General features: G+C 36.9%; 1 protein-coding gene across 3 annotated transcripts in view; it reads right to left on the bottom strand.

The window, feature by feature from the left end:
* flvcr2b (FLVCR heme transporter 2b) overlaps window positions 1–19,484 on the bottom strand; it is a 45,821-nt gene extending 26,337 nt beyond the window's left edge. Inside the window, exons 1-4 of one of the 3 annotated variants that reach the window (XM_056481129.1) lie at window positions 18,581–19,478; window positions 9,764–9,905; window positions 3,741–3,881; window positions 140–207 (exon numbers count right to left, since the gene is read on the bottom strand). In XM_056481129.1, coding sequence (XP_056337104.1) covers window positions 140–207; window positions 3,741–3,881; window positions 9,764–9,905; window positions 18,581–19,159 — 930 coding nt within the window. In that variant the 5' untranslated portion in view covers window positions 19,160–19,478. Of the gene's footprint in view, window positions 1–139; window positions 208–3,740; window positions 3,882–9,763; window positions 9,906–18,580 lie in introns of all 3 variants that reach the window. The other 2 variants (XM_056481130.1, XM_056481131.1) reach the window with 2 other exon arrangements.
* Window positions 19,485–19,749: the final 265 nt, after the last annotated feature.

The following is a 19,749-nucleotide window of genomic DNA, read 5'->3' as shown; positions in this document are numbered from 1 at the left end:
CCGAAGGAGAATGAATGAATGAATGAATGATTTCAAAATGAAAAACAAACATTAACTTCCATCATTATTGCGAATCATAGTCATAAATCACTGATATCCCTTCAGTCGTTGTGCAAATTGATGAATGAAAGTGACTTACAGGATAGTGTTCAATGATCATCCGGTTGAGAAGTGTACTGACAGCATAAAAACAGCCAACATTCAACCCTGAGGAAAGACAGAAGAGTTAAGAACCATTGAAAGTATAAACTCATGTTTAAAAAAAGACTTCTTGCTTCACACTATTGATCTGATGTACATCAGCTAAGCACTAAGCATCGTGACATTTCTGAAGCAGCTGTAAATGTATACAGAGCTTTGAATTCCAGCAGCATTATTTCTGTCAATGTTCAGCCAGGATATATGCAGTTACAGGCTTGCCATGCCAGTTTTACACAGGTGTCTGTGTGTGCACAGATGGATCATAAAGTCAGGTAATATAGTTCACGCTGGCCGTGAAAAAAAAGCAATCGAGCAGTTTTTCTGTTTAGAATAGACTTTAAATTTTTGTGGAGGTGACATATGGATTTTTTATTGACATAGTTGAGCACCTGCATCTGAAATTAAAGTTTATGTCATCAAAAGCCATAGGCCCCGTTTACAATAATACTTTTTAGTTTTAAAATGCATAAGTTTTGCTACAGTTACGCCTTCTGTTCAAACTACCCTGGAGTTTTCGAGCCCCAAAAACGAAGCGTTTTGGAAACGTATTTGGGTTTTAAAATCTGCTCCATGGCAGAGTGAATGGGGGAAAACAGAGACATCTGAAAATGGAGGCGTGACTGCAGATATTCACCTGCCAGGCTGGGGCTTTTTCTCAATATTAAGTGCACAAAGTTCAGTCTTGCCGCCTTTCCCAGTAAGTTCAGACTTTGCAAGTTTATATCAAACTCCTAAGGACATGAGGACACGTCAAGTGAATCTTCAAATGTAAAAGCAGTGTACTTTTATAACATCATTCACCCTGGCTTAACAATAAAATGAAAACATGACATAAAGCACCATCTCTTTTAATTTTTTGTATTAAAAACTTGCATATTTATATGACCGTCGTCTTCACTGTATGCAAGTTTATAACAAAGCGGAGTCTAATAACAGCCTCCTTTCATTTTCATTGAAAAATATGAAACATTAGGCTCACTGTGTGTGCTTAATGTCTGGCTATTTGTACACAATAAAGATTATCAGAGGGAAAAAAAAATGAAATAGCCGTCTCTTTTGCAGAATATAATAATCAGTAAGATATAATTTAAATAATTAATAATAATTATAAAACTATAAGCACAATAAGTTTATAAAATATAGGAAATTAAGGCAAGCAATCGGTCAAACGTGTGGAATCAGTGTACATGATTACATAAATTGGGTTTATTAACTTATCTTTGCGCTCAGCCAAAACAGTTACCTGAGAACAAGTAAGCTAATAGATTCAAAAGATCGACTCATTAGATAAAGGTCTACAACATAAGATGAATTATACATCACGTTTAACAACTACAGAGAGATGAGATCCAGTGGCAGATTCGGGATGGACTGACCGACGTTTGGCTGCTCAAAGCCGGGCAGGTGTGCTCAGAGCTCCCGCTGACTACCTGGAACTCAGACGTGAGAATACGCTGAAGCAGCTTTTGGCACATGCCAGAGTGCATGTATGGCCACGTGGTTTTCAGTGGTATAGTGTGGATGAAGATCTTTTCAGAAACGCTAGGTAAAACGGCAGTGTGGACGCTGATCGTTTCTCGATTAGTGTAAACGGGGCCATAAACACAAATGTGTGTGTGCGTGTGCGTGTGTGTGCAGCAGTCAACATTTGAAGTGGATACAAAACTTTATCAAAGTTGTCCTAAAACTACTGAACAACACCCATTACAGTCTTAAGACAATTTTGAAAACTTTTTGATCCACTTCAAACTGACTACTAAAATAAATAAATAAAAACAATATGAATAATATATATACAACATGTACAACATCCATACAACACCATGCAAAACATGAAATGTTCTACCCAAAGTCTATTTTTGTCTATGAATAGAAAAGAACAAGATTTATTTGAAACAGAAATCCCACTGAACATTATGAATATCTATATTGTCACTTTTAATACATTTAAAGCATGCTTTTGTAAATCCAAATGTACTGATTGGAAATTTATTGTATGTGTATGAAAAACTTAAACATATATACATACACACACACATATATATATATATATATATATATATATATATATATATATATATATATATATATATATATATATATATATATATAACAAATGTTTCTGTACCCTTTCTGAGACATGCACCCTGCCAACAATACCTGCCAACAATATTCAGGTTTCAATATATGAATTTTACATCTAAGAGTCCATCCATCCATTTTAATTTTTTTTTTGCCCAGTTAATAGTGCACCACATGACTGTGACTGTATAAACATCTTATGCCAGCAGCAGGGAAAAATTGTGTTTAATAAGCGAGTTTTAGGAGCTTGTTCAAAACTCAACATCTAATTATGAGCAGCAGCAAAACATTGATGCTTACATGAGCAAAAACCACAACTAAAATTTGGTATAACAGTCGAGATTAAGATCTTCTGTGGCTTCTATAGTGTAAAAAAAAAAAAAAAGTTATATATATATATATATATATATATATATATATATATATATATATATATATATATATATATATATATATATATATATATATGTATTAGAGCTGCACGATACTGGGAAAATATGTGAAATGCGATATTGTTGTTGAGTGTTGTGATAATGATATTTTTACGATTTCTTATGAACTTGCAAAACACTAGTTTATCTGCAATTTAAAAAAATCATTTATTTATGTAAAGGTCATACTAAAATAAACAGGTTATAGATATTTTTCTGAGCTAATTAAGTCTAAACAGCTATGGCAAGGTGCAAACATTTACAATTTACAACACTACAAATGACTGGAAACCTCAGTGAGAATTCAGATTTTTATTGGCTGTTGTTATTTTCCTCTCTTGTCTCCCACAATAGTGTTAATTTTCAGCTCTAGGTTTACCTAACAGCAACTACTTAATGAAGATTGTAAAGGCCCCATTATCACGATAACAATGATTTAGTGATATATTGTGCAGCCCTAATATAAATATGACTTTGTTTACCTACACTTGAAGTCAAAATGTTTCGCCCTCTTGTGAATCTTTTTTTTTTTTTTCAAATATTTCCCAAATGACCTTTAACAGAGGGCTTTTTCACAGTATTTTCTATAATATTTTTTCTTCTGGAGAAAGTCTTAATTGTTTTATTTCAGCTAGAATGAAAGCTGTTTTAATTTTTGTCAAACCATTTTAAGGTCAATATTATTAGCTACCTTAAGCAATCTTTCCTTGAAGGTCTACAGAACGAACCATCATGTTCAGAAATGTGTTGAAAAAAATCTTCTCTCCATTAAACAGAAATTGGGGAAAAAAATATAAAGGGGGGCTAATAATTTACAACACATGGCCGTTTCTAGACTTTTTGTTCACCGTAGGCGAGACCCAACCAAATTGAAGCTTACATTAGCAAAAACCCACTGACTACTGAACTATTCGTGCTCATGTTCTCAGTAACAAACTAAGACTGTGTGTTTAAATGGGAGCAAGCATAATGAAGCCCAGTTTGTGGTGCTGAATGGCTCTGTTGTGTTGAGGGAGAGACGTTCACCGTAAGTGATGACGAGGAGGATAAAGGCTTTGTTGCGTAGCAGTCTGAGGATGGAGGCCGTGTATGAGTAGCTCTCTGGAGAAATGCGCCGAGCCGCAGCCTGAGCGAGAGTGGGAGGAATCTCCGGACGCTCCTGAAACACTGAAATAAAAAGACAAAAATCTCAAATAAAAATCTTCATTTAAAGACAGAAGATCAGCTTCATTTTGGAAATGGATGCTTAAATATTAAGAATTATTATTATTAATAATTAATAACCTTTATTAATTCTAGATAAATTGTTATATTCATATTTTACATATAGTTAACTAATAATTGCAACCCAGGCTCATTCTGAGAACGTAGTCCCGTGGACGTTTCTGGAGACCGCGAAATACGTAGCCAGGGGTACGTCCGGCTGCATTTAATTTTTTTAAGCGAACGCTGCGGGGTGCTGTGACGCCGTTCCTTTCGGCGCTTGCCGGCCGGCCGCTCGCCTCCGTGTGGAGGGCTTTCCCGCGTCAACCAGTTTGTCCGGTTAGCTCTTCATGTACTTTGGCGGACTCGAGGCACAGAAAGGGGCTGACCACGACGACGACCGGGTTCGAGTCCGGGGAAGAGCGGTTCCAGAAATCAGGTGAGAAAACAAAATCCAAAAAATAAAGCGAACCAGTTCGTCACAGGGTGAGAATGTGATCAAAATCCGAAAACGTGGTAAAAATCAGACGAGGGCTTTTCTTTTTCTGGACGGCTTTTGTGAATCGTCGTTGGTTGGGTTTAGGGATGGAGGAGGGTGGGTCAGCCGATTGGCTGGTCGCACGGTCAATCATTCTGTCATCCAGGCAGACAGGCGGAAGGTCGTTCGACAGCGGCCTCTAGTGGGTTTACGCGAGGACGGCGCGGGAGAAAGCGCGCACAGTGGCCTCTCGCGGATTCGCGAAAACAAAAACTGCAAAAATACGTACCTCCCGGGACGTATTTCGCGGTCTCCAGAAACGTCCTCGGGACTACGTTCTCAGAATGAGCCTGGGTTGAATAATAATTATTACTATTATTATTAACTATTAATACGAAAAATATAAAAACATAAATGACAAGTGTAAATAAAAATAATGTAATTAAATAATAAAAATGATTTAAATTATAATATTAAAATATAAATATAAAAACTTATATAATAAATTATATTTTATTATATTTAAAACATCTAAAAGTGACAAAAATTGTGCAGCTATTAGCCTGTCTGAGCAGAGCAAAGATGGCAACAGAGACCACATAATAATCCCTTAGAGGAGGAAAACAGCGTAATTTCTAACTACAACTGATCAAATTATTATTAAACTGGTAAATGACACACTAAGTCGATCTCTCTCTTTTGTATGTTGTAGTGCTGTATTTATCCCATAGTAATTGTAGTGTATTGAGTGTGGGATGGGACTCTCATATCAGCAATGTATATATTTTGTGTTGGCCACTTTTTGTATAACCCTGAGTTACTTTTCGGTTGGCCATCTATTTCTAATGAGTCTCCTGTTTTCGTTACAGCAGACTAGTTCAGTAAAAAGAAAGAAAGAAGAAATGCCTGCATGTGTTTTTCCTTTTAGCAAATGCCACAGTAATCTGGTAGTGTTTGCTTTGCTTTGGCTTTTTCGGGGTTAATTATGGTGATGTCCCGATTGCAACAGAGAAATACTTGGAAATCTCTGTAGACTGATGGCATTTCATGCCGTTTAGCCTTATAATTTTAAAATGTGAGTAAAATCACCTGCTTATCACTTTAGACATTAGAATCATTCAAATACTAGCTCTAAAGTGAAGTTGGTGAATGAGCAAAGGTTTCTGCTGTTCTGACGCCAGCTACAGATGTGAATAAGTGGCGGAAGAAAGTAGTTCCTCATACAAAAGGATTTTGAGACTCTCTGTGTTTGATTTTCTTTTTTATACACACGATTATGCTGTCGAGATGTTGTATATATGCAATATCACACTCGTAGCAGTGCGATATGGCTGTATATCATCACTGCGGCCGCCAACGCACGCCACCCACCAGTGCTGATATACAGCCATATCACACTGCTACTCATGTGATATTGTTCATATACAGTATATATATATATATATATATATATATATATATATATATATATATATATATATATATATAAAGAGTTCAGATGCAAAAACCTCTAAAAGCCATATATATATAACTATATATAACTATATATATATATATATATATATATATATATATATATATATATATATATATATATATATATATATATATACATATGGACAACATCATGTGACATCATGTGACATTATGTGACAAAAAATAAATAAATAATTAATAAATAATTATATAAATGATAGACAATATCATATGACAAGGCTGATTAATATAGAAGGACAAGAATCGAAAAGGGACAAGATAAGGACAAGAAAAAAACTGCAAAGTAATGAGAAAATGCATGATTGACTTACATGTATATTTAAATCCCAGAATGCATAGGAGGAAAATCATCAAAGATAATAAGCTTTTTGGCACATATATATTAGGTTTAATCATTTATATACCAGAAAAACATTAGAAAAAAATTATCAAATCAACCTTGTTTTTTGTTTTCAAAACAATTTCCAGTTTGTTAGTGTTGAAGTCCCAGTATTTGGTGCATATGGGTGGAAGTGTGCATGAATTCACTGTGTTATTACATCTGGGGATGTTTGTGTTTAAGTAAAAAATTAGTGGTTGTCCTTAAAAGTGCAGGTTACTGAACTCTGTGTTATTTGCTTGATCAAATGTGCACTAGATATTAAGAACTCCACAGCAGGATTTGAGCTGCTAAACACCACAGTCTGCTGTTCTTGTCTTTTACTAAAAACAAAAAGTGTACAACATACTAGCAAAACAAATCATTTTTTAAAAAATTAAGAGAACCGTTCACCCAAAAATGAATTAATGAACCATAATTTAATTTATCTTTATATTGCTGGATGAGTTTGAATAACAGTTTTACTTATAGGGAAAACAAAGAGCAATATTTAGCCAAAAAAAAGTTGTGTTTTACATTACAAAAATATCTACAGATTAAAATATTACAAAAAAAAAAACACACAAAAAAAAACAAAAAAAAAACGTACATTCATTCATTCATTCATTCATTTTCCTTCGGCTTAGTCCCTTATTTATCAAGGGTTGCCACTGACTATTCCGGCATATGTTTTAAGCACCATATGCCCTTTTAGCCGCAACCCAGTACTGGGAAACACCCATATACACACATTCACAAGCACACACTCATACACTACGGCAAATTTTGTTTATCCAATTCACCGATATCGCATGTCTTTTGGACTGTGGGTGAAACCAGAGCACCCATAGGAAACCCAGACCAACACGGGGAGAACATGCAAACTCCAGACAGAAACTTCAACTGACCCAGCCGGGGCTCGAACCAGCAACTTTCTTGTTGTGAGGTGACAGTGCTAACCACTAAGCCACCGTGACGCCCCATATAGCACAATTATTTATTTATTTATTTATTTGAAAAGTAGTTTTTTAAACAAACAGTTATTGATTGTTATCTATTATTTCTTCTATCATCTATATAAAGTTGTTCAACTTTAAAGAAACATCTTTGCTTGTAAGAAGTTGAGAACAGAACTGAATGCATGTGAGTGTTGCTCAAAATCTGGGTTTTGAGATCATATCAGGATCAAAAAGAGCAGCTCAGCATTTAAACTACTAAGAGACGTCGGTTGAAAGTGAAAGAAGAAAAAAACATGTCATTTCCCCTTCTGTCATTTGTGCTAAAGGTCAGATAATCATCAGCACTTTCATGTCTACAAACTTGGTCCCATTTCTTGTTCAAACTGGAAGAATAACTGATTAAGACACAATAAAAAAAACTTGTGGCAAAACAATAACATGTACTAAAATGACAAAGATCACCTGAGGTGAGCTTGAGCTTCTGCTATAGTAGCATCGCACACGTGTCTGGCATAAACTCAATTATATACAGTGCATCCTGAAAGTATTCATAGCGCTTCACTTTTTCCACTTACATGGAAAAATGTTATATTTTATGTTACAGCCTTATTCCAAAATGGATTAAATGAATTTATTTCCTCAAAATTCTACACACAATACCCAATAATGACAATGTGAAAAAAAGAGTTTTTAAATAATTTTTTTAAATAAAAATAAATAAATAATAAACCTGAAAAATCACATGTACATCAGTATTCACAGCCTTTGCTCAATACTTTGTTGATGCACCTTTGGCAGCAATTACAGCCTCAAGTCTTTTTGAATATGATGCCACAAGCTTGGCACACCTGTCTTTGTGAATTTTTGCCCATTCCTCTTTGCAGTACCTCTCAAGCTCTATCAGGTTGGATGAAAAGCAACGGTGTTCAATAGGATTTAAGTTTGGGCTCTGGCTGGGCCACTCAAGGACATTCACCGAGTTGTTGTGAAGCCACTCCATTGATATTTTGGCGGTGTGCTTTGAGTCACTGTCCTGCTGGAAGATGAACCGTCGCCCCAGTCTGAGGTCAAGAGCACTCTGAAGAATTTTTCATTCAGGATGTCTCTGTACATTGCTGCATTCATCTTTTCCTCTATCCTGACTAGTCTTCCAGTTCCTGCTGCTGAAAAACATCCCCACAGCATGAGGCTGCCACCACAATGCTTCACTGTAGGGATGCTATTCGTCTGGTGATGAGCGGTGCCTGTTTTCTCTAAACGTAACGCCTGGCATTCACTCCAAAGAGTTCAATTTTAGTCTCATCAGACCAGAGGATTTAGTTTCTTATGGTCTGAGAGTCCTTCAGATGCATTTGGCAAATTCCAGGTGGGGAGTGGCTTCCGTCTGGCCACTCTACCATACAGGCCTGATTGGTGGATTGGTTGAGATGGTTGTCCTTCTGTAAGGTTCTCCTCTCTCCGCAGAAGAAAGCTGGAGCTCAAACAGAGTGACCATCGGGTTATTGATCACCTCCCTGACTAAGGCCCTTCTCCCCCGATCACTCTGCTTAGATGGCTGGCCAGCTCTAGGAAGACCTGGTGGTTCCAAACACCTTTCACTTATGGATGATGGAGGCCACTGTGCTCATTGGAACTTTCAGCCTTGTGCCTCAAGACAATCCTGTCTCGGAGGTCTTAAGACAATTCCTTTGTCTTCATGCTTGGTTTGTGCTTTGACATGCACTGTCAACCCTGGGACCTTATATAGACAGGTGTATGCCTTTTCAAATCATGTCCAATCAACTGAATTTACCACAGGTGAACTCCAGTTAAGCTGCCGAAACATCTCAAGAATGACCAGTGGAAACAGAATGTACCTGAGCTCAATTTAGAGCTTCACAACAAAGGCTGTGAATACTTCTGTACATGTGATTTTTCAGGTTTTTTATTTGTAATACATTTGCAACAATTTCAAAAACTCTTTTTTCCACATTGTCATTATGGGGTGTTGTATGTAGAATTGTGAGGAAATAAATTAATTTAATCCATTTTGGAATGAGGCCGTAACATAAAAAATTTTGGAAAAAGTGAAGAGCTATGAATTCTTTTCAGTTGCACTGTGTTAGTGCTATACTCAGAACAAAGAAGTATAAATGCTCACAATGGTGTTGGCTACTTGCAAGGTATGAGCCATGGGGTACGGCAATCAGTTTATGCAGAACTTAAAATTGGACTTTAGACATAAGGATGTGGCCAGCAAAATAAACATTGTAAATGTGGATTTTACACAGACTTTAACTTTGATCAAACCATGTTTATGTTTATTTATAATAAACATTTCTTTTGTCTTATTTGCCAGATTTTCTTCTACACTGACTTGATCTAAAATATTTTGGGATTGTCTTCTCTGTAAAGAACATGATACATAAACATGGTAGTTCAGCTTAAAGAAAAGATCTCATAAGACAACATAAGTAAGTTGTATGTTTTGGAGCAGCCTTCATTTCTGAAACATGGATTAAAATGTTTTGGAAAGGATCATTAACATGACATCATAAATGATGTTTGCACTTACCAATGACAACCAGCACGAACAGGAATGTGGCCACACCTGCTGTGATGTAGAACATAACTCTGATATGAGCCGCCAACTCATCCAGATCGTCCACATTGGGAACCAGTATAGGTGGAACGAGGAAGCCAATGGCGATGCCCAACTGAAAGAAAAGCAAAACATCTATGAGGTTAAAAACGAGAAAGTACAATACACTACCATGCTCAATAATGTTCATTCTGGTGACTGGGCTGGCCAATCTTGGAGCACATTGACCTTCTTTGCTTTCAGGAACTTCGATGTGGAGGCTGAAGTATGAGAACGAGCACTATCCTGCCGGAGAATTTGCTCTCTCCTGTGGTTTGTAATGTAATGGGCAGCACAAATGTCTTGATACTGTACCTCAGGCTGTTGATGTTGCCATCCACTCTGCAGATCACTCATACTAAATGTAACCCCAAACCATGATTTTTCATTCACCAAACTTGGCTGATTTCTATGAGAATCTTGGGTCCATGCGGGTTCCAATAGGTCTTCTGCAGTATTTGTGATGATTGGGAGGCAGTTCAACAGAAAAATCTACCTTCTGCTACTTTTCCAAATGATCAACTAGAAGTCAAGTAGGGTTGCACGATTCTGGCAAAAATATGAATCACAATTTTTTTTTGCTTAAAATCAAGATCACAATTTTCTCACGATTCTGTAAATGTAAAATAAAGATTAATATGATTAGCCTATTATTATTGTTAATTCTCAAACATATGGTAAAACAACAATAACAATATTAGGTCTATGTGTAGCTCTACTGTTGCTTAAAATGCTAAATTTTGTATAGCCATTATGGTGGACTTGAACAGACTTTCAATATGTCCTGTTTGTTTATTCACAGTAAAATGATGATATCAGAATAAAACTATTCATAATTCTGAAGTTGATTATGTTTGTTTAAGACATGTGCTTTTCATCTGGACACATTTGAGGTGCTGATTAAAAATAAAGTTATTAAAGAAGTGAATGAATTTAAGTATCTTGGCATAACTCTAGACATTAATTTAAAATTTGATAGTCATGTTAAAAATATGAGTAAGAAAGTTAAGCCAAGTCTAAACTCTTTTTGTCTTATTAGAAGGTTTTTAACATATCATACTGCAAAATGATACATGCACACAATGATATTCTCTCACTTGACGTATTGCATTACATCGTGGTCACAAGCCTCTTTAACTACATTGAAGCCTATTGACTCAATATATAAACAAGCAGTTAAAATTATGGACTTAAAGCCTATGCGATGGCATCATGTGAAGTTTTATGTAAACATAACCTTTTTAGTTTTGATAGTTTTATCAAATTTAATTATCTTAAATTGGTTTTTAAATGTTTAAATAATCATGTTCCAATGCTGTTTTCTGATTTAATCAGTAGGCATCAAACCTCTCACAGAGTTACACGGGCAACTGCTAATGGTGACTGTCTAGTGCCAAAGTGTAAGACCTCTTTTGGCCAGTCTGTTTTCTCTGTAAAGGGAGCCAAACTGTGGAATGATTTACCTGTTAGCTTAAAATCAGAAAGTAATCTGAATATTTTTAGTAGTGTTCTTAAAAAGTGGTTAAAAGCAAAACAGCAGTGTTTGCACAAATAGTCTACTGTTAGTTTGTTGGATCATGTCGCCTTTGCTTTTGCCTTTGCTCCAGTAATTTTATGTAAAGAATTATGATGCTGTGTATATGTTTTTATTATAGTTCCATTTTGTCAATTTTGTCAAGCCTCCTGTGGACAGGTGTTGAGAATTAGCAAGTTTGCTAAAACACTTAAACAAATGCATTTGGTTGTCCAGTGTAATTGTGATGTCCATGTCAAATAAATAAATATATAAATAAATCTGTAATTGACAACATTATTAGACCATTATATTTCTATTATATATAGGCTAGGGTTGTTACCCAGGTAGCAAAGAATTCTGGCCCAGATTTGGCATAAATCTGGCACAGCAGGCATTTATCCGGCACTGGCATACAGCATGTGGGCCAAACTGGTTTGGCAGAGGTGGCACCGTCTTTAAGGTGGCAAACAATACTCGGGCCAAAAGTAAAATGTAGTATTTGGCCCAGATGTTAATACTTGATATGTGGGCCATGTAAATTTGGCCTGTCCTGACCCACATTTAAAATACATTTTTATTATTTTAAAATAAAGAAAAAAATTCTACCAATCAGGTCACTTTAAGAAAAAAGCTCACTCATAGCAAGCCTAAAGTGCAATGATTTATGGGTTTATCAATTTCATTGCAGTCGTGACACACCAACATATCTGGCCCATTTTAGGCTCAGTTATGGGTTACTAACTCGGCTGAGACTTGGCCCAGATATGGTCCGTGTTTGGCCCTTGTCTGGAAGCCAGATATGGTCCAGTCATGTACCGTAATTCACTGCGGCATTTGGGCCAAGCAAAAGCTGATTGTGTGGGCCAGAGCTGGGCCAGAGATATTTTGCTATGTGGGTATACTGTACACAGTAAACATTTATTTTCATCCACAACACTATGTGTTCGATATGAAAGAAAAAATATATCAAATGCTTGTCGTAATCAACTCTAAAACGCGATGATCATTTAAATGATGTGCGCACAGGTTTCACTTTCACTTCCGAGTGCGGCTCATGGCTGCTGTCACTGTGAGAAAAAGACACATACATGCAAATCAAACCTCCCGCACGACCCTCAAAGGATCGCTCTGTGCAACAAACTGAACGTTATTTACAACTTTATTACCTGTTATTCACAGCCTATGCAGGTTCTGTTCAGTAAAGTAGGCGTCATTTGCATGCATGCGCACGTTCTCGGCAGTAAACAAACAGCTCGCGGTCAGCTCACGTGTGATTTTGCGACCATGAATACATCATTACATGAAGACAGAAATGACATTTTTGGGTGAATTATACCTTATAAATACAGTACGTGACACTTTTAACGCCATTTGAAGGTGTTCATGTTGCTATAAAGACTTGTGCGACTGCCTTGCTTCTCTCCTGACTTTGAAAATATAATTGGCTGAATCGTAGAAAAGCTGAATTAAGATGGTATGTAGGGTCGAATCCAGATTGTGATCTTTTTTCGATTAAATCGTGCATCCCTAAAGTCAAGTTACTATTTGTTGCTCTTACAACTGGAATCAACGACAAGACTTTTGTCAGGTGGTGTACATGGCATTCAGTCAAAACTAAAATCATTCAGACACCTTCAACATTTCTGACATTATTACAGTTTATTCATAATAATTAAAAAAAATTTAATATCAACTAGATCAGTGTTTCCCAACCCTGTTCCTGAAGGCACACCAACAGTACACATTTTCAACCTCTCCCTAATCAAACACACCTGAATCAACTTATCATAACATCAGAAGAGACTCCAACACCTGAAGTTAATGGGTCAGAAAAGGGAGACATCCAAAATATATACTGTTGGTGTGCCTCCAGGAACAGGGTTGGGAAACACTGATCTAGATAATGTCAGACTTTCTGATAAAAATTATGCTGTATGAAATTAATATAAATAAACCTGTTAACCAGGTTCATGCAAACCTGAACTTTAATATTTTCCCAGACTTGCTACACCTGTTGGTTTTTAGCCATTGTTTCCCAGGTAGCAAAGAATTCTGGCCCAGATTTGGCATAAATCTGGCACAGCAGGCATTTATCCGGCACTGGCATACAGCATGTGGGCCAAACTTGGCCCTGGTTAGGCAGAGGTGGCACCGTCTTTAAGGTGGCAAACAATACTCGGGCCAAAAGTAAAATGTAGTATTTGGCCCAGATGTTAATACTTGATATGTGGGCCATGTAAGTTTGGCCTGTCCTGACCCACATTTAAAATACATTTTTATTATTTTAAAATAAAGAAAGAAATTCTACCAATCAGGTCACTTTGAGAAAAAAGCTCACTCATAGCAAGCCTAAAGTGCAATGATTTCTGGGTTTATCAATTTCATTGCAGTCGTGACACACCAACATATCTGGCCCATTTTAGGCTCAGTTATGGGTTACTAACTCGGCTGAGACTTGGCCCAGATATGGTCCGTGTTTGGCTCTTGTCTGGAAGCCAGATATGGTCCAGTCATGTACCGTAATTCACTGCGGCATGTGGGCCAAGCAAAAGCTGATTGTGTGGGCCAGAGCTGGGCCAGAGATATTTTGCTATGTGGGTATACTGTACACAGTAAACATTTATTTTCATCCACAACACTATGTGTTCGATTAGAAAGAAAAAATATATCAAATGCTTGTCGTAATCAACTCTAAAACGCGATATGATCATTTAAATGATGTGCGCACAGGTTTCACTTTCACTTCCGAGTGCGGCTCATGGCTGCTGTCACTGTGAGAAAAAGACACATACATGCAAATCAAACCTCCCGCACGGCCCTCAAAGGAAACTGAACGTTATTTACAACTTTATTACCTGTTATTCACAGCCTATGCAGGTTCTGTTCAGTAAAGTAGGCGTCATTTGCATGCACACGCGCGTTCTCGGCAGTAAACAAACAGCTCGCGGTCAGCTCACGTGTGATTTCGCGACCATAAATACATCATAACATAAAGGCAGAAATTAAATTTTTGGGGGAATTATACCTTCTAAATACAGTATGTGATACTTTTAACACCATTTGAAGGTGTTCATGTTGCTATGAAGACTTGTGCGACTGCCTTGCTTCTCTCCTGACTTTGAAAATATAATTGGCTGAATCGTAGAAAAGCTGAATTAAGATGGTATGTAGGGTCGATTTGAGATCGTGATCTTTTTTCGATTAAATCGTGCATCCCTAAAGTCAAGTTACTATTTGTTGCTCTTACAACTGGAATCAACGACAAGACTTTTGTCAGGTAGTGTACATGGCATTCAGTCAAAACTAAAATCATTCAGACACCTTCAACATTTCTGACATTATTACAGTTTATTCATAATAATTTACAAAATGTTAATATCAACTAGATCAGTGTTTCCCAACCCTGTTCCTGAAGGCACACCAACAGTACACATTTTCAACCTCTCCCTAATCAAACACACCTGAATCAACTTATCATAACATCAGAAGAGACTCCAACACCTGAAGTTAATGGGTCAGAAAAGGGAGACATCCAAAATACGTACTGTTGGTGTGCCTCCAGGAACAGGGTTGGGAAACACTGATCTAGATAATGTCAGACTTTCTGATAAAAATTATGCTGTATGAAATTAATATAAATAAACCTGTTAACCAGGTTCATGCAAACCTGAACTTTAATATTTTCCCAGACTTGCTACACCTGTTGGTTTTTAGCCATTGTTTCCCAGGTAGCAAAGAATTCTGGCCCAGATTTGGCATAAATCTGGCACAGCAGGCATTTATCCGGCACTGGCATACAGCATGTGGGCCAAACTTGGCCCTGGTTAGGCAGAGGTGGCACCGTCTTTAAGGTGGCAAACAATACTCGGGCCAAAAGTAAAATGTAGTATTTGGCCCAGATGTTAATACTTGATATGTGGGCCATGTAAGTTTGGCCTGTCCTGACCCACATTTAAAATAAATTTTTATTATTTTAAAATAAAGAAAGAAATTCTACCAATCAGGTCACTTTGAGAAAAAAGCTCACTCATAGCAAGCCTAAAGTGCAATGATTTATGGGTTTATCAATTTCATTGCAGTCGTGACACACCAACATATCTGGCCCATTTTAGGCTCAGTTATAAGTTACTAACTCGGCTGAGACTTGGCCCAGATATGGTCCGTGTTTGGCCCTTATCTGGAAGCCAGATATGGTCCAGTCATGTACCGTAATTCACTGCGGCATGTGGGCCAAGCAAAAGCTGATTGTGTGGGCCAGAGCTGGGCCAGAGATATTTTGCTATGTGGGTTGAATCATTTTTGGGTATAAAATGTCACCGTTTACTTTTTATTGCTATTTTTACTTTTACACCCACTAGTACAAATATAAACAAATCTATTTGAATAACTGATTAACTTTTTGTTTTTACTGTACATATTCAACATGCAAATACAACACTTCTTACAATGCAGATTAATTTTAATAATAGTTTAAGCACAAATACCAGCACTTTTAAAATTGCATTCGCTTTCTCAATCCACTACCTGGTTTAGTCTGATATCATTTGGATTGTGTCAATACAAATTGGGGAACTAGCATGGGTTGTGTTCCACTTAACAATGGGACACTGAAAACTGCAAGGCATTTGGGTGGCTGCACATTAAAACATCCCTAGTATTTAGTAATCAACAACACTGTTTTGGTTAAAAACAGGGGTTTATAAATGAACCCATAGAGAAGATCTCGTTCTGTAAGAATCTGTCTGTGAAATCTGTAAACAAACATTCTCAAAATTCACCAATAACTTCAAGATTTAAGACTCAATGAAAACATTTGTACATGTATACATATTTTAAAATGTGTGTAGGAACAAATACATTAAATGCAACATGCAAAAATTGCTTTATTATTGCATTAAGATTTTAAACACAGATATCAAATCGTAAATATAATTCATAATATTATTACACAATAAATCTGAAAAAAACTGGCATTCGAGGTGATATACCAATACAATGATAAGTGTATGTAGAGCTGGACCGATAAACAATATTATATTAAATCACAATAAAATTTATGTCAATAACAATGATAAGCATTGGACTTTTTTGCTCTATATTGATATAAGAGCCAATCGTACAGATGAAAATGCAACAATGGAAATCTAGAAGTGTGTTGATATTAGAGATGGCCTGAATTTTCGGCCGCCAAAAATTATCGGCCACTGAAAATCGGTTATGCTATGCTAAATCTGGAGGAATTAACAACTGATGTTAAAATATATATAATTATTGTTCAATATGGAAAAGAATTAATCGAGACTGCATTTTTGCTATATCGCCCAGCCCTAAGGGTATGTATAAACAGGTGGATTTTTCCTCTGTGTGTACAAATATGAAATTATCCATGCAATTATTAGTGCAATTACGATGGTTCAATCATATTTCAAAATTTAAAATTTGTACATTTATAAGAATATCCTAGTCAGCAAAATACATAATAAAGGTGTCTTTCATTTAAATATCCAAAAAACTTTGACTTGAACTCTCCATTTAACGAAAACATGGGTTCATCCAATGAGCATTTACTGGGGGTGGGACTATTTTTGCTGACCAACAAGGTGAGTCACCCTGCAAACCTGTGTGATAACAGTAATTTTTTTTCCTCTGATTGCCCTTAGCGTCGCATAAATTGTAGTATAATTGTACAGTACAGTTAAAGGTCCCATGAAGTGCTTTGAAATGTGCATTTTTTATTCGATGTTTGCCATAATCTCATCTGAAAAATAAAGAAAGGGCGGGACATAGAGAAGCCCCTCCCCTTTAAAAAAAAACAGCCAATAGTGTTTGGTTTAATCACAGCTCTGCTCTCCACCTATTTTAATGTGTATTTTGGATATGCGCATGAAAAGAATCTTTTGATGGAAATGCCAAGATGCGCATAAATAAAAATGCGCATTAAAAAACATATGCGCATAACGGAGTAGGATAAACTTTTTATTCAATAAGAAAAGATGCGCATGAAATACGATGGAAACACTTTTACCGAACAAATTCCAGTATGTGCATTAAAAAACGTCATGTGGCTTTGTTATAATAGATCATTTGATGATGAAAATGTGTGTGAATAGACAAACCAGCAGGCTGACCACATAGTAAAACATCTGAAATGTTGTTTTGGTCATTCCAAACCGCCGTAACCATTTCAGTATTAAGCTGCGGTCACACTAGAGTTTCTGTCATACAACGTTGCGAAAAGAGGCAGGACTAAACAAGATGATTAGACATTTAAAAAAGCGAGCGATTGGTCCGTATTTTAAATTCCTGTCCAGAGAGGTCATGTTTTGACCCTCGATTGCTCTCACGCAGTCAAGTGATGCGATTTTGCAGGTCAGAGTTCACCAAACTTGAAATTTACACCACAGCGAACTGCAAAATTTGTCGCACGAGCTTGCGTTTCTGTTCTGACACATTTGCGTGTGCATGAATGGAAGTCTATGGGGAGAAAGGTTGATATATATAAAATTATTATTATATTATAAATGTTATTATATTATTAATGACCTCCAGAACAGTCAAGAGAATCTGTGCTCCGCGTCTCACACCTTCAAACACCACCACACATTCACTGCGTGTCGGCATTGTCTCCTGAGGCGCAAGACGTTTATTAAATAAAGAAAAGATTGACATAGCTTCTACTAACGCAGCTAATTTCGTTTTTACTCTTGATATTTGGCGCCAGTTAATCAGGAAGTGACGATTTTGTTCTCTTCAACTCGTTGAATGGAAACGCTGCTTTATTCACACGTCTTTTATGCGATATTCCAGTTTTCTGCATAAATTTAATTCGCATTTTTGAATGGAAAAAGCTAATGAGAGTGGTTGAGCTCAAGCGCAACAAATGAAAATCAAATGAGAGGAGTCTTGAAGGGGGCGTGGCATGTCTGACATTAGAAAGCATTTGATTGGTCAGAAGATTTTATGAGAAACTGAAGTATGAGGTGACGTCTAAAAAATTGTTTGGGGATTTATGCAAGTGACAAACTGCAAGCTTTGGATGTTTATATAATTTTTATATCTTCTATATAACTTTCATATATAACTTTTTATATAACTTTTATATTTGTCACTGTTTTGGAGCACACTTGCTAATAGATATTCTTAAAACTAACAGACTAACATCTAAAATGTTTTATTTTAATTTCAGGGGACCTTTAAATTAACAAAAATATTGCTATAATCTTATTAAATCTTACCTGATTTCCGAAGACCCCAATGGAGCATGCTGTGGACACCTCATCTGATCCGAACCACACCGATGCGATCCGCGAGGGCATCCCCAATATAAACACCTGAGCCACGGAGCACGTGAACTGACCAAGAAATGTCACCGGGAAAAGGTCCGGTCTGGCGCTGGCCACCTTGATCCACGTGCCCGCGCAATTCAGAGCCGCGGCCACGAGCGCGATGACCCTCAGACCCTTTTTATCCAGTAGCCACGAAACGGGGAAAATGAGCGGAATGTATGTCAACATGTAAATCATGGACATCCAGTCTATTGTGAAAGAGTCCACGCCGTAGAAGCGCATGAAGATATTGTTGATGATTCCGTACTGAATCCATTGATAGGAGTTGCAGAGCGAATATGAGCTGAATAAACACACTATGACCCATCTCTTTTTATATAAACGCGTTTCTGGCGTTGTGTAGCGATGTTTAAAATTCACCTCAGCATCAGTTTTTGAGTAATATGTATTGTCATTCACCTCTCCGTCCGCTGGCTTCGACTCATCGCCCATTTTCACCCGGTTTAAGTCGTTAAAACGAGTGTTCATTCATTCATAATGAATCCCAAATGTCATGTTGAGGAGAAGCCTGTCAGTCAATCTAGAGGAACTCACTGCGGTACTAAACAACATGTCAAACTATATTATAAATAAATACTAACTTTTAAATAAATAAAATATGAAATATCGCCTGAGTTTAAACACCAGTTAATAAACTTGCCATTTTAATACGATAGAGTCGCTGCTTAGTTTCAGTTAAGCGTCCGGCTCCAGCAGCAGAGACTCCTCAAACACCCGTTAAAAGTTTCGCCACAGTGATGAAGCTCCAGTCGAGAAATAAACGACTAGAAGAGAAATTACACACACTATCTGTATTCAGAAATGGGCGTACTTTAACTGTAAAGCCGTTGTCAGTCATGTGACACTCTTGAGCTCGTGTGCAGCACATGTGAAAAATTAAGCCACGCATTTTGCGCGCCCCCTGGTGGCTGAATCCTGAATCTCATTTGCGCTTGGCCTTTTCACCTTATCTCCGCGTATGAGTGGGCGCCGCCATTTGAATCATTTTGGCTCGAGACTTCCGGTCTCATTCCCTTCCATTCATTTTTAAACGTTAAAAACAGCTCGTTTTGCTGTTG

This window comes from Danio aesculapii, chromosome 20, assembly GCF_903798145.1.
Source record: "Danio aesculapii chromosome 20, fDanAes4.1, whole genome shotgun sequence".
NCBI classification, from domain to species: Eukaryota; Metazoa; Chordata; class Actinopteri; order Cypriniformes; family Danionidae; genus Danio; species Danio aesculapii.
The sequence above is the reverse complement of the archived record's forward strand: the minus strand, read 5'-3'. Positions and strand labels throughout refer to the sequence as shown.